The following is a 22,624-nucleotide window of genomic DNA, read 5'->3' as shown; positions in this document are numbered from 1 at the left end:
TGATCAGCCCTGGTGTTCTTCAACTGCATTTCAGCGTGTCGGAGCTGGTGTTCTGACGCTTCAGGACTTTGTGCAATTGAAATTATATTTTGTCTGTTAATTTTACATCAACTGTAAACAGCAATTTAACGGCCGAGATTCATACACCATTCATAGGCGACCACGGAAGTGCTGGGAAGAATCCCTGGACGAGCCCCTGCCGGCCGAGGCAAATGTGACGTTCCCGCAATCAGCGTCACCCCGTTGACGGTCCCCTGAGGCGAATGAACAACGCATTCTGTCACATCAAGGCCGGTGCGTGAGTGTAATGCGCTAAGCATAAAAGTCAGTTAGATAGCGTTTGGTATGAGGCAGCATGGACGAAGCTAAATAGACGGGGTAAGGATGGGAGGAATTCCAGCACAGTTTACTTACATTGAGTACTTGCCTAACACATCAGCTATGCGTTAGTCAACTTGTGAAAAAGACAGAATCTTGACTGCTAAAGTTTATCGAAAGCCTGTGATGATGAAGCACGTGCAGGTAATAGAGAGTAACCGTCGCATAGTCAAAACTACATGTGCATAGACCCCAAAATATTATATTTAGGGTAGTTGCAGCCAGCACTTGTTTTTAGTTCAGCTGTAGATAAGTACTTTCATTGCTTTCTTCTGTTCTACAAACAACAAACAACATTTGCATCGACCATGTGTATTTCGTGGGGCGTATAGAGATAGCAACAGAGACGGGGCCAAACAATGTGGATGGAAGCAAATATGTTGATGCCACATCTTAAGTCGCATCTTAAGTCATGCTTCATTGATCTATCCGGGTCATCAGCATTCACCTTAACAGAACAACATGGGCGGACTCAGTTAGCATACATAGAAGGTGTCGTGTATTCTGCGTGGGTAGTTGGTTTGGGTGAGCAGCCAATGAATACCTGATGAGCACCTGCAACAAGTTTCCGATGAAGACCTACAGTGGTAATCACCAGCCCCCTTTCAACATCGCTGCATCAGACACCGAGGAAAGCAACTGATCGTTGTGTTTTTACATTCTTGTGGACTTATACGAAATTCTCCTAACATGTTCTCCACTGCCACTGGCATTACAGCGGAGTACAGTGAGAGACCTTCAACAGATATGTCATTGCCTTGCCAGCTCCAATTTTCTACATCAACTACTCCCATGATGATGGGTCATACACATCACTTAATACTTGGTATAGCATGATTATTCAAGCACATTTTTTATCGTAACGTATGATATATATGCGCTAGTTAAGCGACATTACAAAACCTTTTTCGCCGCGGTTTTCCTCTTCTGATTGCGCCATTCATAAAGCTTGAAAACGCGCCTGTGTCAAAGGAGAGTTCACGACTTGGTGATCAAATTATGCCCACGAAAGACAAAATTCGTCCGCAAAATAATTCGAGACCGGAGCAAGGTCAAATTAACCGACTCCACAGCATTCAAGCAAAATTCAGCGCACCGAAATCTTATTTAATGACTCGGCGTTATGATGGCCTTAAATGAATGGCTTTGTTAACTTCGGACCGTGTCTGAACTTAAAAACATTGAGCCTCAGGCTTTGAGCGGGCGTCTAAACATTGCTCAAACGTGCGCGATGTCAATTTGTTTGTTTTTGTTGCATTCTCTATGCGCAAGCCGCCGATGTGCATAGATACAAAAATCTACTATTTCTTTTTGACCGTTGCCTTTTTTCACGCACTCACCATCTGCCATCACGATTTCTTTCTCAGGATTGTTGATCTCCACAACACGCGCTTCCTTTCCGATTGTTTTTGTTCTTCCTTTCTTTCCGCCCCGCTTTTTCCCCCGTGATATTACTTGAGCCTCTCCGGATAAGCCGGCTCTGCGCTGACCAACAATCCACATTAGACGCGGCAAATCCGCCGCAGCGCGCCCGCCCCCCCCCCCCCCCCGCCGGCTCACCCACGTGGAATATCTCGTGCCAGTGCGCCGCTGATGGAGCTGCCCGCCCGCCCCGCGTGCCCGACCGAGGCTCTCTCTCTCACTCTCTCTCTCATGGCGGCGCTCATGCCGCCGGCTGGCCAACGAGCCGGCTGGGTCTCAGTGGCGCGGCAGATGATTTTCTGCTGTCAGTCGTTCCTATGTCTGCTGGTGGGAAGTTCCCACGGGCGTGGGAACTAATGACGACAAGCTGGCCGTCAGCGGTTGGGGTTGGGTGGGCGACGCGTGAGTTCGTACCTCCGTGCAGTTGCTCCGCTGCTGCTCCGCGGCTGAGCAGATGGGTCCCACTACCGTTAAAAACGCGTCGAATGCGCCGGGTGTTTTCGCAACACGCAACACATTCCCTTATTTTAAGGTATTCCTAGAAAGCACTTGCGGGCCGTGGGCGAAAAAGGTGCTGTCAAAAGGCCTGGGAAGCGGTGTCGATAATAAAACATTTATTGAGCGTCAAAGCCCCGTCTTTACGGTGCGGCAGTATTGGTGGATATTTTCAGAGCGTAACCGTAACGACATCCTCCAAACCCATCCCTTCTCGCATGAAAATCGGGTTTTGAACTTTTCGGGCGGTAAACTCGTCTTACTTCCAACAGTCGAAAATCGGACGTCAAGTTGATTCTGTTCGCTGATTTTACACTCCGTGCATAAAGAGCTACGATTTCGGAACGGCTCGATGAATATTCACGCTTTTCCATTATCCATAACACCCTTATAAACCGTTGTTAATGTGTGATCTGACAAGCCAGCTCAAACAACATCCGATCGTCTGTGCGCAGCCTCCACGATGTTTGCGTTCTCGACAGATGAGAGCTAGTTTTAAGTCCAACTATCCCGCCCGTCAGTTCCGACCGGTAACGCGTAGTCAGATTATGGTATGACCTTCCATGATCACGTAATTGGACGGCATTGCAATCGCAATATCCGAGTGTCCACCACGATGAGATTGGCGCGCTGTAAAAAGCAATATGTAAGGCCAAACACGGGTCAACCGTCGCTACTTTCCGGTGGCGTGGACAAGAGCACCTCGGACGCCATGCATTATCTGATGGCCGGGTTTGTATTGTCCATCACTTGCACCTGATAAAACAGCGAAATACATGAGTCGTCGTGGTGCGATGCATTGACAAACCACAATATTGTCTCAGTGAGTAAGCACGCCGGGGTTCGCTGCATGTGTGGAAGACGCACAAGGCTGCAGCGAGAATTGGACTGGAGAGGCACGCACGCACCGCACCGCCAACAGCCAGTGGTCAATACTGTCCATGCTGCAGCCGTGTTTTGATGCGGGGTCTGAGACCAGGGTGCAAGAGACCACACCATGGTCACGCGCACGGCACCCCTAGCCCCGGCGGCTGCCAACACCTCGCCGACGCCGGCTGGACGGACGAAACACAACAGGCTATTATGAAAAGGACGGACGGTTGGCACAAACGGTCCATTTGGGAAACACATGCCGCTCGGTAAGAGCCAGCGGCCCGCTGCACGCGAGCCCAGCCAGCCAGTATAAAACGTGTCTGGCGCTTACATTGGTCCAACGCGCCCGCTAAATTGGTCCCAGCATCGTAACTCGCGATGTCACGCGTCACCAATCCACCAAAAAACACTCTCAAAGGAAAACCAACCGCGTCACGATTGTACCACAAACAATATGGTCCGGCGTAAAATGCGACGTCTAAAATCAGCCGCGACCCCTACAACGTGGATGGGATTAGAGTGGGGCAACGAAATGAACAGCAGCCTCCCGCGGTCTGTTGCAACAGACGAACGTCACTGTGCCGCACCATGGAGAGGGCGGAGGCACGGACTCGGCCACAGACGGACCGCATTGCGCCACACCATGGAGAGGACGGAGACACGGACTCGGCCACAGACGGACCGCATTGCGCCGCACCATGGAGAGGGCGGAGGCACGGAATCGGCCCTCCGGTCCGGCCTACGGACAGCGGCCGCTGTGGAAGCCGTCGCTCCTTTGGTCACTTCAACATCGCCGACCAGCCGGGCGTTCCTATCAGGTGAGACCAAACTCGAGCCGCGTCCACCCCACTCAGTCGCCGTCCCCAGCGGCCACGGCTTACAGCCTGCCACGAGACAGGCTTGCACAACGTCCAACGTCACTATCACAATGCCACCGTCAAAAACCTAAAACGCCGCCGGAAAACGATCCCCTGTGAGGTATCGGGGCGCGCGCGCGCTCGTCACGGCTGCTGGCTGACGCGGACGCGTCACCGCTGCCTCTCGCTGGAATGTGCTGCGGACGGCTCGTTCCCCGTCGCCGGGAGTGTTCGCTAGGCGTGTCTCTACGCCTCGAGGGCGTGGCCCGTCAGAATGAGCCGCTCCTCGGGCGGTGGCTTCTTCATGTTGCCCCATCTCTACGCGCGGGTTGAACATCTCCTGCGGCAGAGAACGTCAGAGTCAGAGAGTCAGAGAGTCAGAGAGTCAGAGGGTCAGAGGGTCGGAGGGGTCAACAGGCGGGCGCGCGTCTGCACTGCGGGAGTGCAGCCATTAGCCGCGATCGCCGACCATGCGTCTCCGCCACCGCCGGCGGCGTGGTGGGGTTAGGGAGGGGGAGCGATGCACCCATGCCTCACCAATCGCCGGTCTAGGGGCTGGGACCGAACCGATTGCGCTGCCCCAACAGCGTGGCCTGTTCGCCGCCGGCGGCTATAGAACGTGACCCCCCTCCCCCCCACGCTGGAAAACCGGTCCGAGAAACCTGAAATAGCAAATGAAACTGTGATTATGAAAACACGGTTCCTGAATTTTCAGAGCCAGGGGTTCCGACCGTATTACGTGCTTAAGCGCATCTTGATCCAACCTTTGCCACTCCATGAGTGATGGCTTCTTTGTCTAGGTCACGTCGGTCGTATTTTGCGCTCAGGCGCCCGACAACTTGCGTGTCGTACAACAGACACCGTGAAACACTTTGTACATTGGTGTACCCTATCTCATTACATCACGTGCGATGCATAATGAGATTAAATTATAACTGCACCAGCGACTCGTACGGTGAGGGTCCTCACAACAAAACTTGTGTACCACGGGGTTTGATTCTCACGCTATTCCGGCATAAACTTCTACAAAAAACACGACAAGTCACAGGTCACATACAATGACAGGTTCTTATCGATCCCTAGTGTGGGATGGAGCGGGTTACACACTGTCGCTTTCCCTGATTTTGTAGCCAGCATCGCTCTTGCAATAACGAGGACATAGTTTCAACCTTCTATCATACCGATCCACTTGAGCAAAATGGTGATGTTCACTGCTGTTCAATGGCACAAACACGGCCCAGTTTTACACCAGCTCTCCGAAACCGTTTCCGTTCGTCTCTCCCAGTGGTCATCTTTCCGTTCGTCTCACCGTGACCATCCATCGATGTCGCCCGGGTGCCTCCGAGCCTGTTCCTTGTCCAGAAAACGCAAAGAAGCCTGCGCGTTCGACAGGGGAAGACCGATGGACACCAGCGGCCCGTGCCGGCCCGTGTCATCAGTACGGCCCCGCCGCCGGCGGAGAGGTCCGTCAGAGGCTCGACGCGGCGGGAGGCACACGGCCGGCGGAGCGGCACCGGCGGCCGGCGGCCCGTGCCGGCCCGGCTCACCAGTGCGGCCCCGCCGCGGCGGAGAGGTCCGTCAGAGGCTCGACGCGGCCGGGAGGCATACGGCCGGCGGAGCGGCACCGGCGGCCGGCGGCCCGTGCCGCCCCGTGTCACCAGTCTGGCCCGCCGCCGGCGGAGAGGTCCGTCAGAGACTCGACGCGGCCGGGAGGCACACGGCCGGCGGAGCGGCACCGCCGGCCGGACCGGGCCGGCGACGGGCCGGTGGGCGCCACGGTCGCCAGTGGGACATGGGTCGGGTGGACGCGACAGCTGCGGTAAACAACGCCTGTGGGTGGCGTTGTAGGTGGTCAGAGCACGGGCGCCGTTCCCACCTCGGACAGAGCGCAGCGCGGTCGTGATGCCACGCGGACGTAAAACAGAAGTACTTTGAGAATGCTTATCAGTCACATCAAGAAAGCTGTGACCTCCTGTCCCTCTTCATGAATTGCTGTTATGCAGCCTGACTGATAGATCGACTGAGACGAAATCAACGAAATGAATCGATGAATCTCCGCGCCACGCACCTCATCATCTAGCTGGTGAAAGTGACAGTCGCATCAGATCTCGCCGAAAACATTCGTACGAACAGGAAAAGAAGATAGGAATGAGGAGAACTAAAGTAACTGGTATTGAACATATAAATATCCCACGACAACCGTGAAAGCACAATGCAATGCGCCGGAGAAAATAATTGAGTGTGATAAGGTCCGTTCGAGAGCTTCGAAGAATCGTTCAGACACGTTTTCCTCAGTCCAGTTGGGTACAACGCAAGGCCATCTGACGACGTTGTGATGAAATGTGGGTTTCAGGGGTGTAACTTTGAATGCTTTCGCGGGGGGGGGCATCTGAGCCCTTCACCCCCCACGCAGACTTTGAGCCTTCTCAATGCGTCTTTGAGCACCCCTCCCACAACGCCAATAAGCAAAACTGGAAATACGAGGTTCAATGAAAAGCAGCAAGTGTCTAACTGCTGGTACACACCAGGTGCCTAAGAGCATCCATATCAATATCATCATTGTCAGATACCAGTATCATCACTAGTACATTGGCTTCAAATGGGAATTCTTTCCTAAAAAATTAAAACAATTTTGCAGATGACCGCATATCTTTTCATTTATTTCAAGTTTGAATTTGGACATCAGGGGACGCAAATCAAAGTGGCCGGAATCCGGAGGAGATATCAGGATTGGGAGCAGGTTAAATCAAACTTGAACTGTTTGCTGAACTGTCCATCCGCCATCCTACCTAAACGATTTTGGAAGGTGGCACAACTGGTGGGTTTGAGTCTCAGAGGTCATAATTAAACGATTCGTCAGCGATTAACTCCTGACCACCCTGGAGATGGGTGGCAATAAGCCACTGTATCATGACTTTATGAAACGTGAATTTTGGCTAGGCTTATTCGTTAAACTGGAATTTTATATCGCAGCACAACCCCCCCCCCCCCCACGCCCACCTTACCCAAGCGAAAAACAGGCACGGATCAGACCAAAGCGTCGCCACATCCAGATTACTTCGGGGGAAAGACCCCTTGAAACATAAAAACACGAACGTAATTTATGAATGGCACGGACTGGCAGGCAAAGACGCCGAAATCGATGACACATTGTGCCGATCCTTGACACACGACACCCGACCGAGAGAGAGAAGAGGGGAGAGAGGGAGGGAGGTAGAGAGAGGAGAGGAGAGAGAGAGAGAGAGAGAGAGGAGAGAGAGAGGAGAGAAGAAGAGAGAGAGAGAGGAGAGAGAGGAGAGAGAGAGAGAGGAGGAGAGGAGAGGAGAGAGAGAGAGAGAGGAGAGAGAGAGAGAGAGAGAGGGGAGAGAGGAGGAGGGTGAGAGAGAGGATAGATGAGAGAGAGAGAGGAGAGAGAGAGAGAGAGAGAGAGAGAGAGAGAGAGAGAGAGAGAGAGAGAGGAGAGAGAGAGAGAGAGAGAGAGAGAGAGGAGAGAGAAGAGAGAGAGAGAGAGAGAGAAGATCCTGTCACGTGGTAATTCGATTATCCGCGTCCGTCGCGAAGCGCCCCGACGGCGCGCTGGCGGCGGCGGCGGCGGCGGCGGTCGGGCACAACAAAAGGCCGCACCCCGCCGTGACCAAGCGCCGCGTCCGCCGCCGACGTGCCGCCGACGTGGCGTGCCTCTAAATGGCTGTCGGCCGCTCGGGTGGGCGGCGGTAGGCAGCGCCGCTGGCGACGCTGGTACGCCCGGCCGGCCGGCGGCGTCGGACGGAGCCGGACCGGGGCAGGCGCGGAGACAGACGGGCGCGGACGCAGCGTTGGACGTCGGCATCAATGAGCGGGAGGATGGACGCGAGTTCTCCAGTGCCAGGCCGGCCCCGGCCGCCCCAGCACTGAGCGGGCTCCGCGGCTAGCGACGAACTATGCACACACCAGCCTCCATTTGTCTCGATCCATTGTTGGGGTCTTGTGCGACTCGTAGGATATGGCAGTGCCTACAGGCTAGCATCCATGTAGGATGTCCATAGATGAATTCCGGGTGAATAAATGTTCATCAAAGGCAGTTTCTGTCTGTTGAGGTTGTGCTTGAGAGGTAATGTTACGTAGTGTGGCTACTGACAGACTACGCTAATAAATAGTTAGCTCTTTTATGTCTTGTCGCTTCCTTGTTCATTTGTCCTCGTGCCTACTCAAATATGGACAGTAGTTGTTGGGGCGAATGACGACGTGATAGGATGGAAAGTGACGTGCCAGATTTACGAGCACAAAACTGTCTTAAAAAGTCGCTTGTGTCGTGGCAGGTGTTGAGCTTATCACTGTGAGTCCTAAAACCAACTCTCCAGCATTCAACCCTCCCCCCCCCCCCTCCTGTCTACAACGCAAACGAATGACATTGCATTCAATATGCAGCACACAGTGCCACCGCCGGAGGTCTTATATTAGTCTCGAGCCAGCACACGGCAGTTCCCAAACTCCACCCGCTGCGTGACCCGCGGTCCTTGATTAGCATCTCAGCGACGCGGGGCGGCGCGGCGGCACCCGTCGATAGTCAGCCCGCTACTCGTCGGCTGCAGCAACCTCACACACTTAATCCTCCTCCTCCGGCCGATGGGGGGTTCATCGACGCTCCAGTAACCAGACGCGAGAATTGATGGCGTCTCTGAGGCGCGGACGGCGCGCCGCCACATCGAGCGGCGTCGAACCGCTCGCCGCCCTGCTGCGGAATGTGCGCCGTGACCGGCGAGCCGGGCGGCCTCGCGCCGACAGGCCGCCGGACGGCGCCGGCGTCCGGGCCGGACAGCAGCAGCGTGCGGCCGGCGCTCGGGGACGCCGCTGCCCGACAGGCCGCCGGACAGCGCGGCGTCCGGGCCGGACAGCGGCAGCGTGCGGCCGGTGCTCGGGGACGCCGCCGCCCGACAGGCCGCCGGACTGCGCAGTGTCCGGGCCGGACAGCCGCGGCGTGCGGTCACCGGAATCGGGGACGCCGCCGCCCGACAGACCGCAGCAGGCCGACCAGCGACAGGTCCGCTGATGGCAAGCGGGCCCATCGTCCGCGGCGGCGGTGTGGGACACACCGTGGCCCACGGCCGCCAGCGAGCGCAGCGGCAACGACGGCCACCCAGCGGGCACCTCGGGCGGCGCGCGATGGCTGCTGGGTGTTGGCGGCGGAGTCAACAGAGATCGGAGGTGGCAGTCTATGTCGAAGATCGCGCGCCACGGCACTAGGCACATACGGACAAAATGAGTGGAAGCCATCGCCGATTCTTCTCCAGGTGGTTGCCGTGGACGGATCTAGTTTGACCTGAGTCCACTACAGCACACCGCAGCAGCACGAAGGCAAGCAGCGAGGTGCGCTTGTAAAGCTAGCAAAGCCCGTTTGCACTCACGCTCGAAACGTCCATCGTTTTCAAGAAGCAGTCGTCAGTGTGGCAAGCACACACATTACTTCTAATCTTAAGCAGCAAGCGCACCTACCGAAGTGTAAAGTGTTGGTGGCCGCACTGGTTCCGGCTTCCTCACCTGTCGACTCGGACTGTAGGTGCCGCGCGTGGCTCGCTTGTTCTTGGCCATGGTTGTGAAGATGACCATGCCGACTATGGCGGCGAGCAGCAGTATACTGAGCACTGGCGCCACCACCATCATGATCTCCCCCGTGCGCGACTGGGGAACACCCAAGCACCGTCAGCACACGCTTCACCAACAAGATGCGAACACCGTAAAATGCCTTCCATCGCGGGTTTGACTTAACAGTCAGCCATAAGCATATTGGTACGCAGGACACTTAGCTATCGCATATGCACAGGTGCGTACGCAACAGTAAGACGACTTGCTTGACGTGGGACACGCGAGATGATGACAGAAATAGCGTTATTGCGTGCGATGATGCCAAACTTTTGAGAATGCAGCCAGCCGCCTCTGAAACCTTTACTCAAACGATTCGTATCGTAGGTCACGTCTGTTTATCCTTTAGGAAGACCTGAGAGGACAAAGAAGCCCACTAATGCTATATTTAGCCGCTCGAAGCATGCCGTTTTTGCAGGTGTAATTCAAGGCCTACTCTGTCTCCAATTTGTAGTCTGTCCATTTCATGACGACTTTTCGTCCTATTTAGCTTGTTAATCAGTTCTTTGAGGCGCTCTGTTATCCACTGCGGAGCACTTGTCTTACATTTGTACTTAATTTCAGGGAGGTACTTTTCATAAGCATTCTGAAGTAGCAGTTCTAGTCAAGCAGCAGCCTCGTCTATATCATTTATTGCTGCCATATCTTGCCAATCCTGGCAGTAAATCCATCTGCCAAAACTTCTGATGGATCAGTCATTCAAAGGACGTGCGAGGCACTAGGGCTTATATTTTTCTGCTTGTTTTGCAGCCAACCATACTATAGTTTGTGGCATGTCGCGCCAATGGGCAATAGGTTCAGTGGCGCACTTGGAGAATCAAAATCAGTCAGGATATTGTCCAGTACGGCGGAGCCTCTTGTGGGTTTCGTAACTATTTACAGGGACCCAGTTGACAGGCTAACAATTCTGCATCAAATGTTGTGCTAAAGTCTCTTACCAAGACAGTTTTGCTCTTGGCCTTGAGGATCGAAGATGATCAAATGTTTCCAGAAGGTGGTCAGATAGCCTTTGCCGGCGACAGACTGATGCATCAGGAGGGAGGTAAACTCAAGCTATTATGACGCTGTCGAGTTGCAAAAGTCGAATGATGCTCCAGTAAACTTTAAGCTCGTCTGGGACTTCAATTTTGGGTTCTGTGCACGGCAAGTTACTCTTCATGCCTGTGGCGACTCCTCCACCATTACTTTTATTGACCGCCATCAAGTTTCTGTCTCGTCGTAATGCTTCATCTCCGACTTGGAAAATTGGATTATTTTGGAAGGTCTTGCCTAAGTGGGTTTCTGAGATTATTGCTACATCTATATTATACTTGTGCAACACCAACCAAAGTTCAGCTTGCCTAGCGGTTATACAAAGTCCATTCATCTTGGCTGTAAGAAAATTGAGATTTCCTAAGGCTTCGAGTCAAGTGATTTGTTTTTATGAAAGTGATCGGAACCAGAAATCAATGTTATACCTCATCTAAAGAATCAGGCACTTGGCTGATGATATCCTGCAATACGTTTCTAGCGTCCTCAAAAGTGTAAAAGATACCGGTCATGTTGAGGCCTCGAAAAATGCAGGACATCATTCTTGGTCGCAGATCTATGAATCCTACCTCATGGGTGGCACCCAGCTCGCATGAGTGCTGTCGCAAACCGTCAGTCTTCAGAATGCACATATCCGATATTCTTTTTTCAGGCAGTACCTCCTAGTGTGATGTGGGTCGGCTTCTTCCAACATAAGAATTTCTTACAGCAGACCACTAAAGTCTATAACGAACTGATGGCTCCGAATTAAGTTTGCCTTTGTTCCACAACGATGGTCAGGGGGGGGGGGGGGGCAAAGACGACTGGCAGTTCCGGAAACAGGCTCAGAAGCTCCGCGGCGATCGTAAAAATAAGACGGCCGATTGATGATCCCAACAGAACCCGATGTGACGTTCCACTGCCAGGGCATGCGGTCCGTCACAGCCACAAAGCCTCAGGGCGAAAGGGAGCCGGTAGAAAGCCGATGACACTTTGGGCGCTAAATTGATTACGCCCAGAGACAAATGTAAGGGCCTCCTGGAAGTTTAAGGTCATTCCCAACACGCTTGTGAGCACAAAACGGTACAGACCTGATATGATCAAAGTTCATTGTCGAGAAAGTGTGTCGGGGCGATTAGAACCAGGTAATGCTCGTGCGGTGAACGGGCTTATCACGCGTTGCTTTCAAACGCCCTGAGACCAACACAAGGCCATCGAGACTTCAGTCTCCGTTAGGCGGCCTCAGAAGCCGTACATGGTTTCAGTGGTCGCAAAAACGAACGCGGGTGTGAAATCTGGCAGAAAGACTCTAAAAATGGAATCATAGGCTCTCAGAAGTATGTTCTAAGCAACCTAAAACGTGTAGAGGCTATCCGGGATACCATGACCAGCACGCGCTATTCCGAGACAACCCACTGTTCACTGGATCAGTAATCGACAGTAGTCTCCTGAAGCTTAAGGGGATGCCAACGGCTCGCGCTGGACAAATGAAAGTGCCGGAACGGCAACTGAGTCTATGAATAACCTCCATAAAACTAAAATTTACCGCATGCATGAGCATACGTACAACTCTAGAGGCGTACACATTGTACATGTAGCGACGTACATACTGCAGCAGAGGTGATCTTCAACTCTGCGCACATGGTCAATGGTAAACCACGAACCTGTCTCGTTTCGAGACAAATCTTGTTAGTAGTAATCTACTTCCTACTATTCCCTACGACTACTTCCGGTCGCAAAATAGCCGAAGGTACATTTTTCGATATAAATATTCCCAGAAAGTGTGAGAGCAATGCATTGCTCTTTCTGAGCATTAGTCGGGATGCTGAGTTTTCATGGCCAAAATTAACTCTCAACCAGCTTCTGCCGCCCTTGCAGCCGGTGAGAGCAGCGGAAGACAAGGCCAGACAATGTCCCAATACGCAGTATGATTCTAGCTTATTCTTGAGTTCCTCTAATTGAAAACATTGTCTCCATCTTTATCTAAATTGAATAGCTACCGTTATCTTAATGACCAAGAGAGACGCAAATACTTTTTGTTCGCCAAACATTGTTATCACGGAGAACATCGCAGACAAAGACGGGCCCGCAGCCGTCGTCCTACAGAGAGATGAGACCGCGGTACGCTACCATCATCCTGACATGACATTACCGTCGACGACGTACACAACCAGCAACATGGCGTCGGGCCTCCAGCAGGCGGCAGAGACAACCCAGGCGGCACGGGCAAGCGGCGGCGTGCCGGCAGAGTTCCCGGCGTCCCGCGCACCCGGCACTTACCCGGTCCTCGCACGTGGGGCCGTAGTAGCCGTCGAAGCACATGCAGGTCGTGTTGCGGACGCTGTAGTTGTTGCGGTCGCCGTCGCAGTAGGGCACGCAGACGCCGCCGTTCTTGCAATCGTCCACCTGCGGCAGAGGAGGGCGGTCGTCGGAGCCTGACCTATGGGAACGGCTCACATCCGCCGGAACGCGACAAAGGTCACGGCTCAAGGCCGCCGCGCCGCAGCACCGGAGACCAGCATTCGGGAATAGCCCCATCGGTCCGGTACTCGCAGCTCCGCCCGTGCGCGATCCTCCTCCGGCAACGGTCGTGTGAACTGCGGACGTGCGGGGCGGGGGGCTCTACGCCACGCCACGCCACGCCACGCCGGGCCGCCGCTCGTCCGCCGCCGCCCGTCCACGGCTGCCCAGACGCCGGGGACGCCCGGGCGACGCCCGGCTATCGGTCGGCGACGGGGGAGGGGAGGGGGGGGGGGGGGGGCACTCGACGGCGGCAGCTGGTCCCCGTCGATGCATATACCCAGGCTTTATGAGCGCCGACACCAGGTGGGATGAGTCCGGACCATGCAATATGCATGTATGCATATCGTCGATATCCGGTCGACGAGAGCAATTAGCAGCTCAGGCGTGACCAACACGAATGGGCCACACACGGCACGTTGTTCTAGCGTGCTTTTCGTCTCGGTACTTATGACAAGCGTGAGGGTAAGATCCAAAGGCGAAACTTTTCATGAAATGCTTTGGATGCACATACCATTTTGGGCTTTACTCTTTCTATGTAACGACATAAATTTAACGCTAATTTTCTGAGATGTTGTGGATCCAGCTGCGTCCCCAATTGGCGTAAAGTTACACAAATGTCAATATTCGAGCAATCAACTGCATTTCAAACATGACTTGTTAATCGAGCCCCGAACATTAAAACAAGATTCGGCTATGGCTGGCTAATAATCGGATGGGTGGCAGGCGGCTGATTGCCTTGTTGCTAGCCGAAGTAGAAGGACCGCGTTGCTAGCCGAAGTAGAAGGACCGCGTTGCTAGCCGAAGTAGAAGGACCGCGCCCGCTCTGAACATATGGCTGCATTGTTTTGCATATACAGCACGGTCACCAAGAAAGCGCATCAATCTTCGTTGAGGTCGAGAGGATGGCAACTTTAAGTCCTCGACTTCGTGCCAGCCGAACAACGAGCACCCTGAAAGGCATGGCTTGAATGTACCACGGGGACCCAGGAGTTCGCAGAACTCTCATTTCTTCCCTACGGCCCTTATCCCCATGTTCTGCAGCTCCCATCCCTCCATTTCCCATCTCCATCGCACCCCATTTCTCATCGGCATGTTTGTCCTTCGAGCCTTTCCTGACAGCATTAGCGTTGCAGCCCATCCGTGTGAGCCTGACATGTGCTCCTATTGTCGTCATCACTTTAAGAGCTTCCAAGCGTTCCACTCCTCCCGTTTGTTTTGAAACGAAACTCAGAACGAACTTGAATAAGGGAACGGCTGCTCGTAAATTATCAAATTTAACGGTAATAGTGTCAGCGAGACGCCTTCAGCAGCGGGAGGTCCACAAACTGCTCCTCGCTTGATGAGCGGCATTGAGTTGGTCCGCCTGTCAGGTGCGGCGTTCGCTGCCACTGCGCTCTCGCGCCAGGCCGCAGCCTCATCTGCGAGCCGGTCGCGTCCGCTCACCTTCTCGACGCAGTGGTTGTTGAGGTCGCACGACCTGCCGCAGAACTCGGGCAGGCAGGTGCACTCGAAGCTTCCCGGCAGCTCTGTACAGTTGCCGCCGTTTTGGCACGGCGAGAACTGACACTCAGGGGTGTCCGTGTCGCAGAGGCGTCCCGTCCAACCTGCGGGCAGGGTCAGAGGTCAGGTCGGGTCATCCGTCAAGGCACAGGTCAGGCCAGTGAAACCAGGTAGTTTTGCACGCAAAAGCGGCACCGGTGTGGCCGTGGTACCTTCATTCCCCGGCGCCGACACCTGGTTAGCCCAGGTCATGCACCCAGGGCTATGATGGCATGGTTGTGTCGGCCTGGCATCCCAGTAAAGGCAACAGGTAGGATCAGGCCTGATCTGATCGCACACGAGCGCCATTAACGCTCTTGCGAGACCTGAGCTTCCTGGCGTCTGCTCCTGCAGGGCGCACGCCGGCCAGTGTCCCATCCTTCCGCTAGTCTAGTGGACGGCAGGCCCGGAGCAATAACACCTGTCGCCCCCCGACACATAGACTTTGGACCGGCGCCGACTGGGCTGTAATTCCCTACGCCGCCCTCCAAAGGTCAAGAGCTCAAAGGTCAGGTGTGTCTCGGAAGATGGATTCATCGATCTTCACCAAGCGCAGACGCAATTGTTGGTCCAGTGCGGCGGATGCCCAGGTGCCGTTGCATCAAACGTCAGCAGAAGTCGCCCTCGACGCCGGGTCAAGTGACGCCCAGCGCCCGGTCGTGGGTTCCGACCCGGATTCAGCTGAGCCGTCGCTGGCGACGACGGGGTCTAATCCGCTTATCTCGAACGCCAGTGGTGTTCGGCTTGACGACTTCCCGCGCTGTCATCCGTCCGCAGCGGGGGAAACCGCAAAAAGCGGCCGTGAAGAGCCGGCCGGCGGGGAGCTCCGGCCTCCATCCGCGCACTACCGCCTGACGGGGCGCCGCACGGCCTGCTTGATGCGACCCGCTCCGGACCGCACCGCGGGGCTGCGCCGCTCTCACTGCGCGGACGCTCGGAGCGAGCGGGTGCCGATCGCTCCGCTGGTGCCCGCAGGGCAGAGCTGCGCCGCTCTCATCGCACGGACGCTCGGAGCGAGCGGGCGCCGGTTCGCTACGCCGGCACCCGCAGGGCAGAGCTGCGCCGCCCTCATCGCACGGACGCTCGGAGCGAGCGGGCGCCGATCGCTCCGCCGGCGCCCGCAGGGCAGAGCTGCGCCGCTCTCATCGCACGGACGCTCGGAGCGAGCGGGCGCCGGTCGCTCCGCCGGCGCTCGCAGGGCAGAGCTGCGGCCGTCGACGGCTTGAGGTCGGGCAGGGCCTGCTGCGGCCGCCCCACCGGAGCGCCGCCGCTGTCCGGGGGCCCGGCTCCGACATCGGTAGCCGCCCGCCCGGCTCAATATCCCATCAGCAGGCCCCGATCTGCCTGATCTGGTTTCGAGGCTGGAGTTAAGGATCACTGCTGGACGCAAAATGACGCTGTCATCGCCCGCGGCGCTAACGGATGCAGCGGAGTCTGCCCCTGACAAACTGACAAGCTGAGCTCATTTGACGGAAAACGAAGCTCATGGATAGTCCACTGACAGATGCCGTGGTGAGAATAATCCTGCGTTGGGTGAGAACATGGTGAGAACAGTCCTGCGAGAACAACCCATCGTTGGGCGAGGACGCCGAGCTTCTTAAAACGCCCGGCACACATGGCACTGACGACACTGATAGCAGCCATGGCAGACGAACAAACATGATCAAGCGCGACTTAATGCCCTGTCCGTCAGCGTGTTTACACGCCGTAAACGAGGCAACGCCTTAAACTGAAAATCAAACACCAGAATTGAATTACCATCTGGAGCAGAGAGCACCTCCCAGGCATCGCACCCACTGCCGTACAATAGCTAGGCCCGTTGTGCTGCCGAGGAGAGCCAGAGGATGAAGGAGGGTCCAGTCAGGCCTCTGTTCAGCCAGCTACTGCTTAGCCGCCGGTCGTAGCCGAATCGCACACGCCGCTGGCGCCTACCGAGCGGGGCGCGCGTGCTGGCGCACGGTACCCTCGGGGGTAATCAAGCGCAGTTCGTTTTGTAATCTCAGTAATCATTCATCAATATCCACACACGCGTTGCTTGTCTTCCCTTCGATGGTCTCCCGATGAGTTTTTCACGGTTAAAGGGAGCCACACACGCAGTCAGAACGAACCAAAGATGTTTAGATCTTTGAGTTTTAAAAATATGTTCTGGAACAAGCATAACAAACTACGAGATGTAAAATTGAGTAAAGAAACGTGTTGTACTTCACACAAGCGTAGATAACATAAAAAACCACTCCCGCAGCAAATCCATTTCAGTGCAGACGAGCCTCCAAGCCCCCAACGCATTTTATTCCAGACGAAAGTCATGCCTCTTCTCTGACAGCCCACCGCAATTATTTAAATGCAACCAGCTGCAGGCGACCAATAACGCAGGCACTACAGCGCGGGAACATTCCCGAACATCCGAGCCCTGCCCGCCGCTGTCCCAGATCACGCTGGCTGTCACGAGCTGCTCTTTCCTTCTGTTTCATTCATCGCGGCACTCCCGATGGAGCTGCGCCAGCGGCGCCGCGGGCCCGGCGGCCTGCCGGCGGCCGCGCGATGGCCGCGCGGACCGGGGCCGGCCGCCGCTCCGCCTGCCCATGCTAGTGACGGCGGCCGCGCCCGGGCGCCGCCCACCTCGCAGCCGCTGCCATGGCGCGATACAATATTTAACTGGGGCGAACAAGCCCATCTGGGCAGCCGACTATCGACCGACGGGGCACCGGCAGAGCCATCTATCGGCGCCTGGCCGAGTCAGAAGCGGACCGGACTGCGGCGGTGCTGAAAACGTTTAGACTGACGGTTCGGGTGGCAGAGGAGCCACGGTGACATAAGGGCTCAGATGGCACAGCGACATAAGGGCTTGGTGGCCCAGTGACATTAGGGCTCAGGTGACACGGTAACATAAGGGCTCAGGTGGCACGGTAACATAAGGGCTCAGGTGGCACAGTGACATAAGGGCTCAGGTGGCACGGTAACATAAGGGCTCAGGTGGCACGGTAACATAAGGGCCTGGTGGCCCAGTGACATAGGGCTCAGGTGGCACGGTAACATAAGGGCTCAGGTGGCACGGTAACATAAGGGCTCAGGTGACACGGTAACATTAGGGCTCAGGTGACCCAGTGACATTAGGGCTCAGGTGGCCCAGTGACATAAGGGCTCAGGTGACACTGGTAATATAAGGCTGGGTGGCATGGTGACATAAGGGCGCAGGTGGCCCAGTGACATTAGGGCTCAGGTGACACAATGGCATAAGGGCTCAGGTGGCCCAGTGACATAGGGCTCAGGTGGCACAATGGCATAAGGGCTCAGGTGGCCCAGTGACATTAGGGCTCAGGTGACACAGTGACATTAGGGCTCAGGTGACCCAGTGACATTAGGGCTCAGGTGACACGGTAACATAAGGGCTCAGGTGACACGGTAACATAAGGGCTCAGGTGACACAGTGACATAAGGGCTCAGGTGACACAGTGACATAGGGCTCGGGACACAGTGACATGGGCTCAGGTGACACAGTGACATAGGGCTCAGGTGCCATGGTACGTAAGGGCTCAGGTGACACAGTGACATAGGGCTCAGGTGACACAGTGACATAGGGGCTCAGGTGACACAGTGACATAGGGCTCAGGTGACACAGTGACATAGGGCTCAGGTGACAGTAACGTAAGGGCTCAGGTGGCCCAGTGACATAGGGCTCAGGTGGCACGGTAACGTAAGGGCTCAGGTGACAGGGTGGCATAAGGGATGGGTGACACGGTGGTTTTAAGGGATGGGTGACACGGTTATATAAGGGCTCAGACAAATGGAAGAACGGCAAAAGGGACCGCACTGGTCATCAGATGGAATGAGGGCCAACCGACCGATGTGGTCCGGACAGGGGACCGAAATGGCGCCGTGTGGTTTGGGTCCCAGATGGACAAATGAGAGAAACTACAGGTGGAATACCGAGGATTCGTACATGATCAATAATTCCTGGCGCCCAACTTACACGAACTAAATGTCTGTCTGCCAGTTTTTAACGCACGCATCACTGTCGGCCTTGCACCTATAACGGCGGCGGGCTTCGCTCCCTCTCACCGCAGCGGCCGTGTATCACCTCGCGAGTTAGAAAATTGGATATTGGTTTGTGAAACGGTCGAAGCAAAAACTATCCCACAAACTGCCACTGCTATCCCGAGATTGCGGGGTCAAAGCTCTCGCGATACTGGCTGCATTTGACAGGACTTCTGGTCAAAGCTTTCCAATCCAAAGAGCGTTGGTCGGAACACAAGGCGGACTCCCCTTGACACCTGCGTGTTCTGGGGTTCCATTGACCCCTTGACTCCGCATACACTGATCCTTTATCGCCTTTAGCCAATGAAGCAGGGCTAAGGAGCTAGGACTGTTCCATGCAGACGGCGCGTTACAGTAAAACCGAGCTAAGCAGGCCCGCCAGCCCCACCTGCACCTTGTGGCGTTCTCACGCGGTGCCGGCCAGTCGGGCAGACAGGTCGCGGTCTGCCCACGTGTGCACCGCGCTGAAGCGTCACTCCCACTCATGAACGAATGCTGCGCCGACTGGTGTCCGCAACCACCTCCTCTGCTTTCCTCAAATACTAAGCGGGTGGCTAGGCAATACATAGGAATACGGGTGGATAGGCAATGCACAGAATAGTACTTCTGAGCTGTGTGTTTACAGCTTATGCCCGCTCGCTTGGAATACATAGCCAGAATGATAAAATCAGACTACTGATTCTGAGGTAGAAAGACCCGGCTCCCACCAATGCCGGGACAGAATGGCCCAAACGGCTGGTACCGAGACGGGGGGGGGGGGGGGAGTTATGGGGGCGTTCTGCACCGTATCCCACTCACGATCAAGTCTCGATCGTGAGCACAATTATCTGTCTGATCCAACGTCGCCAGCTGCTAGGGATAGGTGCTTCAGTAAATAGCCTTAAGGACATTGCACCCAGATGGTAGGGAACCGACCATCGGCAGATGAATATGTCCTTGCTTCACACAGCATTTGTATGTAGTTTTAGCCTATCATATCCTATCAATCATATTGTAATATCCTACCCTATCCTGCCCTATCCTGCCCTATCCTATCCTTTTCTGTCGTATCTTGTCATATTCCATACATTTCACCTCACGGAGCTAACGCTTGCATTCGATGGTTCCAGGGACCAAACACAACTTCCTACGCTGGCTAATTAGTGATGGTTTGTTTCTCTCGAGCAATACATCCCAAACCTAAAGGCCGGAAACTTTCTCAACAATGACAGCAGCCTTCCGCTCAGCAATTTACAGCCCAGCCCACAGCTTTGAGTCTGTCCAACGTACCCGACGGGCAGGAGCACACGAACGAGTTCACTTGGTCGAGACACGTGCCGCCGTTCTGACAGGGCGTCGAGGCGCACTCGTCGATGTTGATCTCGCAGTCGTCGCCCTCGAAGCCCAGCGCGCACTGGCAGGTGTAGCCCTGCGAGGGACACCCGAGGCGGTGATCAGCGCCCCACGAGGTCAGCACGATATGCACACCGGAGGGCATGGGCCCAGACTACAGAGACATGGCAACGTTGCTAGATGACATCCACTTGTGACAAGACAAACGCATAACAGATGAGACGGTACTTATGACCTTATTCTTTGTAGAATAGCCAGGAAAGTGGGGAAGTTCGTGGGATAGAGATACTATCTTCTCATTCTTCCGGCCATTCTACGAAGAATAAAACAATAACTACTGTCTTACCTATATGCATAATGTTCCTTGCAAATGCACTCAGCGACTTACAAACGCAGAATGAAGAGTTGAGCCGAGAACGCATATTGTAATGCAAGACAAACAGGAGCCTGACGTGAACAAAACAAACGTCCATGTCAACAAGCCATTTGCGGAGCTCAAAAATTAATCGGAAAGCGTTGTCTTGCCGCCGTTGTACGGCGCCCTAGCCAACAGCCGACAGCAACTTACGACGCCGGGGTTCGATGAGCAGGTGCCGTCATTCAGGCACGGCTGAGGCTGGCAGAAGTCCGTGACCAGCTCGCAGTCGCGACCCTCGAAACCAAACGGACACGCGCACGTGTAGTTGACGGCCACCTCGCCGTCGAATACGTCGACGCAGACGCCGCTGTTCTGGCACGGCTTGTGCGTGCAGTTGACGACCTTCATCTGCTCGCAGTCGCGGCCGATGTACTCGTCGGTGCACACGCAGGTGTAGTTGTTGATGCGGTCGACGCAGGTGGCGCCGTGCTGGCACGGTAGTGAAGCGCACTCGTCCACCTCAGTCTCGCAGTGCTCGCCCACGTACCCACCCACGCAGGCGCAGGAGTAGCCGTCGACGCCGTCCACGCAGGTGGCGCCGTTCGTGCACTCGTTGCCCAGCAGGCACTCGTCGATGTTGTTCTGGCAGGTGGTGCCGTTGAAGCCGGCCGGGCACGTGCAGTCGAACTCGTCGGCCGGCGCGGCGCACGCGCCGCCGTTCTGGCACTCGTGCTGGTAGCACAACGTGCAGTCCTCGGCCACGAACTGCATGGGCTGACGCACGGCGAACCTGTCGGCGGCCGAGCTGTTGACCGCCTCATCGGACAGGAACGGCAGCAGCACGCCGCCCAGCCGCACGGCCGACAGGCAGCCGCGGAACGGGCGTTGGGCGGCCGGCGCCGCGCCCAGCCGCACCTCCGCCTCCGCCACCAGCTGCGCCAGCTCGAGCGGCGCCGGCAGCGGCAGCGGCGGCAGCGCCTCGCCGTCCACGGCTGGGCGCAGCTCGGCGGCGTCCCAGCGCAGCTCGAGCCGGCGCCACGCGCCCCGACAGCAGGTCGGCGTCGGCGCCGACCGTCAGCTCGGCGCCGGGCCAGGCGAGCCGCGCGCCCTCCGCCGTCAGCGCCAGCGTCAGCCCGCCAGCGGAGAGCAGCAGGCCGCCGGCGCGGCTGCGGAACGCCACCGAGATGGAGTCGAGCGCGGCGCCGGCCGACAGCCGCGCCGCGTACGCCACCGAGCTGTTGACGCCGTTGAAGGTGGCGTTGGCCACGCACTCGTGGCCGTCGGCGAGGTCGTGGCAGGTTGAGTCGCCCGGACACTCGTGCCACACGCAGTACTCGAGCTCGGTGCAGGTGCGGCCCTTGTAGCCTCGCGGACAGGTGCAGCTGCGACACGCACCGGACACAGTGTCACCACCAGCGGCATGACGCGACCGGCCAGCTGATGTCCGGCCAGTTTTGTGGCTGCAGTGCGCTGAGACAACTGTATGCGCGTCCACCAACGTCAGTTACATTAATTAGCTGTCTAGGATTTCATTCTAAAGCGCTTCGTCGGATTTGCATTGCCTTTCCTGGAGTCCTCTGTGTTTCACTAAACAGTCGCACACTTCACCTCCCGTTCCCCGTCATCAACTCTCCTATATCGTTTTCTGCTGTATGACTCTATCCACTGTAAATCCCCCTCCTTATCGTTTTCCGCCTTGTTCCGTTCCGTCTTGTATGCTGTCCGACTCTGTCCTGTTCCTCCTCTATCATATATGTGCTGTCCCGCCCTGCCTCACCCTCTCCACCCCTGCTTTACGAATTCTCCTGCTCTGCCCGGTGATATTTGTGACCCGCGGCGCCCCGACCTGTCCCGCCGCGGCCTCACCTAAAATCGTTCCACGTGACGGCGCACGTGCCGTTGTTGCTGCACGGGCCGTCTCGGCACGTGTCGTCGCTGACCGAGCCGGCCAGCACCCGGTCAGCGGTCACGAGGCCCAGCGGCGGCGGCAGGCGCAAGCTCGGGTCATTCAGCGGGTAAAACTCGACCAGGCGCGTCTGGCCGGCTCCGTTGACGATCTGTGGACAGCAGCCACCGTCAGCCGGCCACAGCGTGTCACAGCCATGCCGTGGGGAGTCTGTAGCAGCCCACCACCGAATCTCGTGCGGAAAAAATGACGGTCCGCAATCGCGACAGGAACCCGCTA

At 56.0% G+C, this 22,624-nt stretch overlaps 1 protein-coding gene across 1 annotated transcript in view; it reads right to left on the bottom strand.

Annotated features, from left to right (window-relative positions):
- Nucleotides 1–22,624, bottom strand: part of LOC119103170 (protein crumbs) — a 73,984-nt gene that overhangs the window by 14,327 nt on the left and 37,033 nt on the right. The window contains exons 20-27 of the mRNA XM_037226620.1: nucleotides 22,306–22,496; nucleotides 21,602–21,821; nucleotides 20,650–21,321; nucleotides 20,019–20,157; nucleotides 14,619–14,779; nucleotides 12,933–13,058; nucleotides 9,543–9,683; nucleotides 4,318–4,365 (exon numbers count right to left, since the gene is read on the bottom strand). Coding sequence (XP_037082515.1) covers nucleotides 4,318–4,365; nucleotides 9,543–9,683; nucleotides 12,933–13,058; nucleotides 14,619–14,779; nucleotides 20,019–20,157; nucleotides 20,650–21,321; nucleotides 21,602–21,821; nucleotides 22,306–22,496 — 1,698 coding nt within the window. The remainder of the gene's footprint in view (nucleotides 1–4,317; nucleotides 4,366–9,542; nucleotides 9,684–12,932; nucleotides 13,059–14,618; nucleotides 14,780–20,018; nucleotides 20,158–20,649; nucleotides 21,322–21,601; nucleotides 21,822–22,305; nucleotides 22,497–22,624) is intronic.

The sequence above is a fragment of the Pollicipes pollicipes genome, unplaced genomic scaffold, assembly GCF_011947565.3.
Source record: "Pollicipes pollicipes isolate AB1234 unplaced genomic scaffold, Ppol_2.1 Scaffold_5724;HRSCAF=6776_pilon_pilon_pilon, whole genome shotgun sequence".
In the NCBI taxonomy this organism is placed as follows: Eukaryota; Metazoa; Arthropoda; class Thecostraca; order Pollicipedomorpha; family Pollicipedidae; genus Pollicipes; species Pollicipes pollicipes.
Note: the sequence above shows the minus strand (reverse complement) of the source record. Positions and strands in the feature narration are given on the sequence as shown.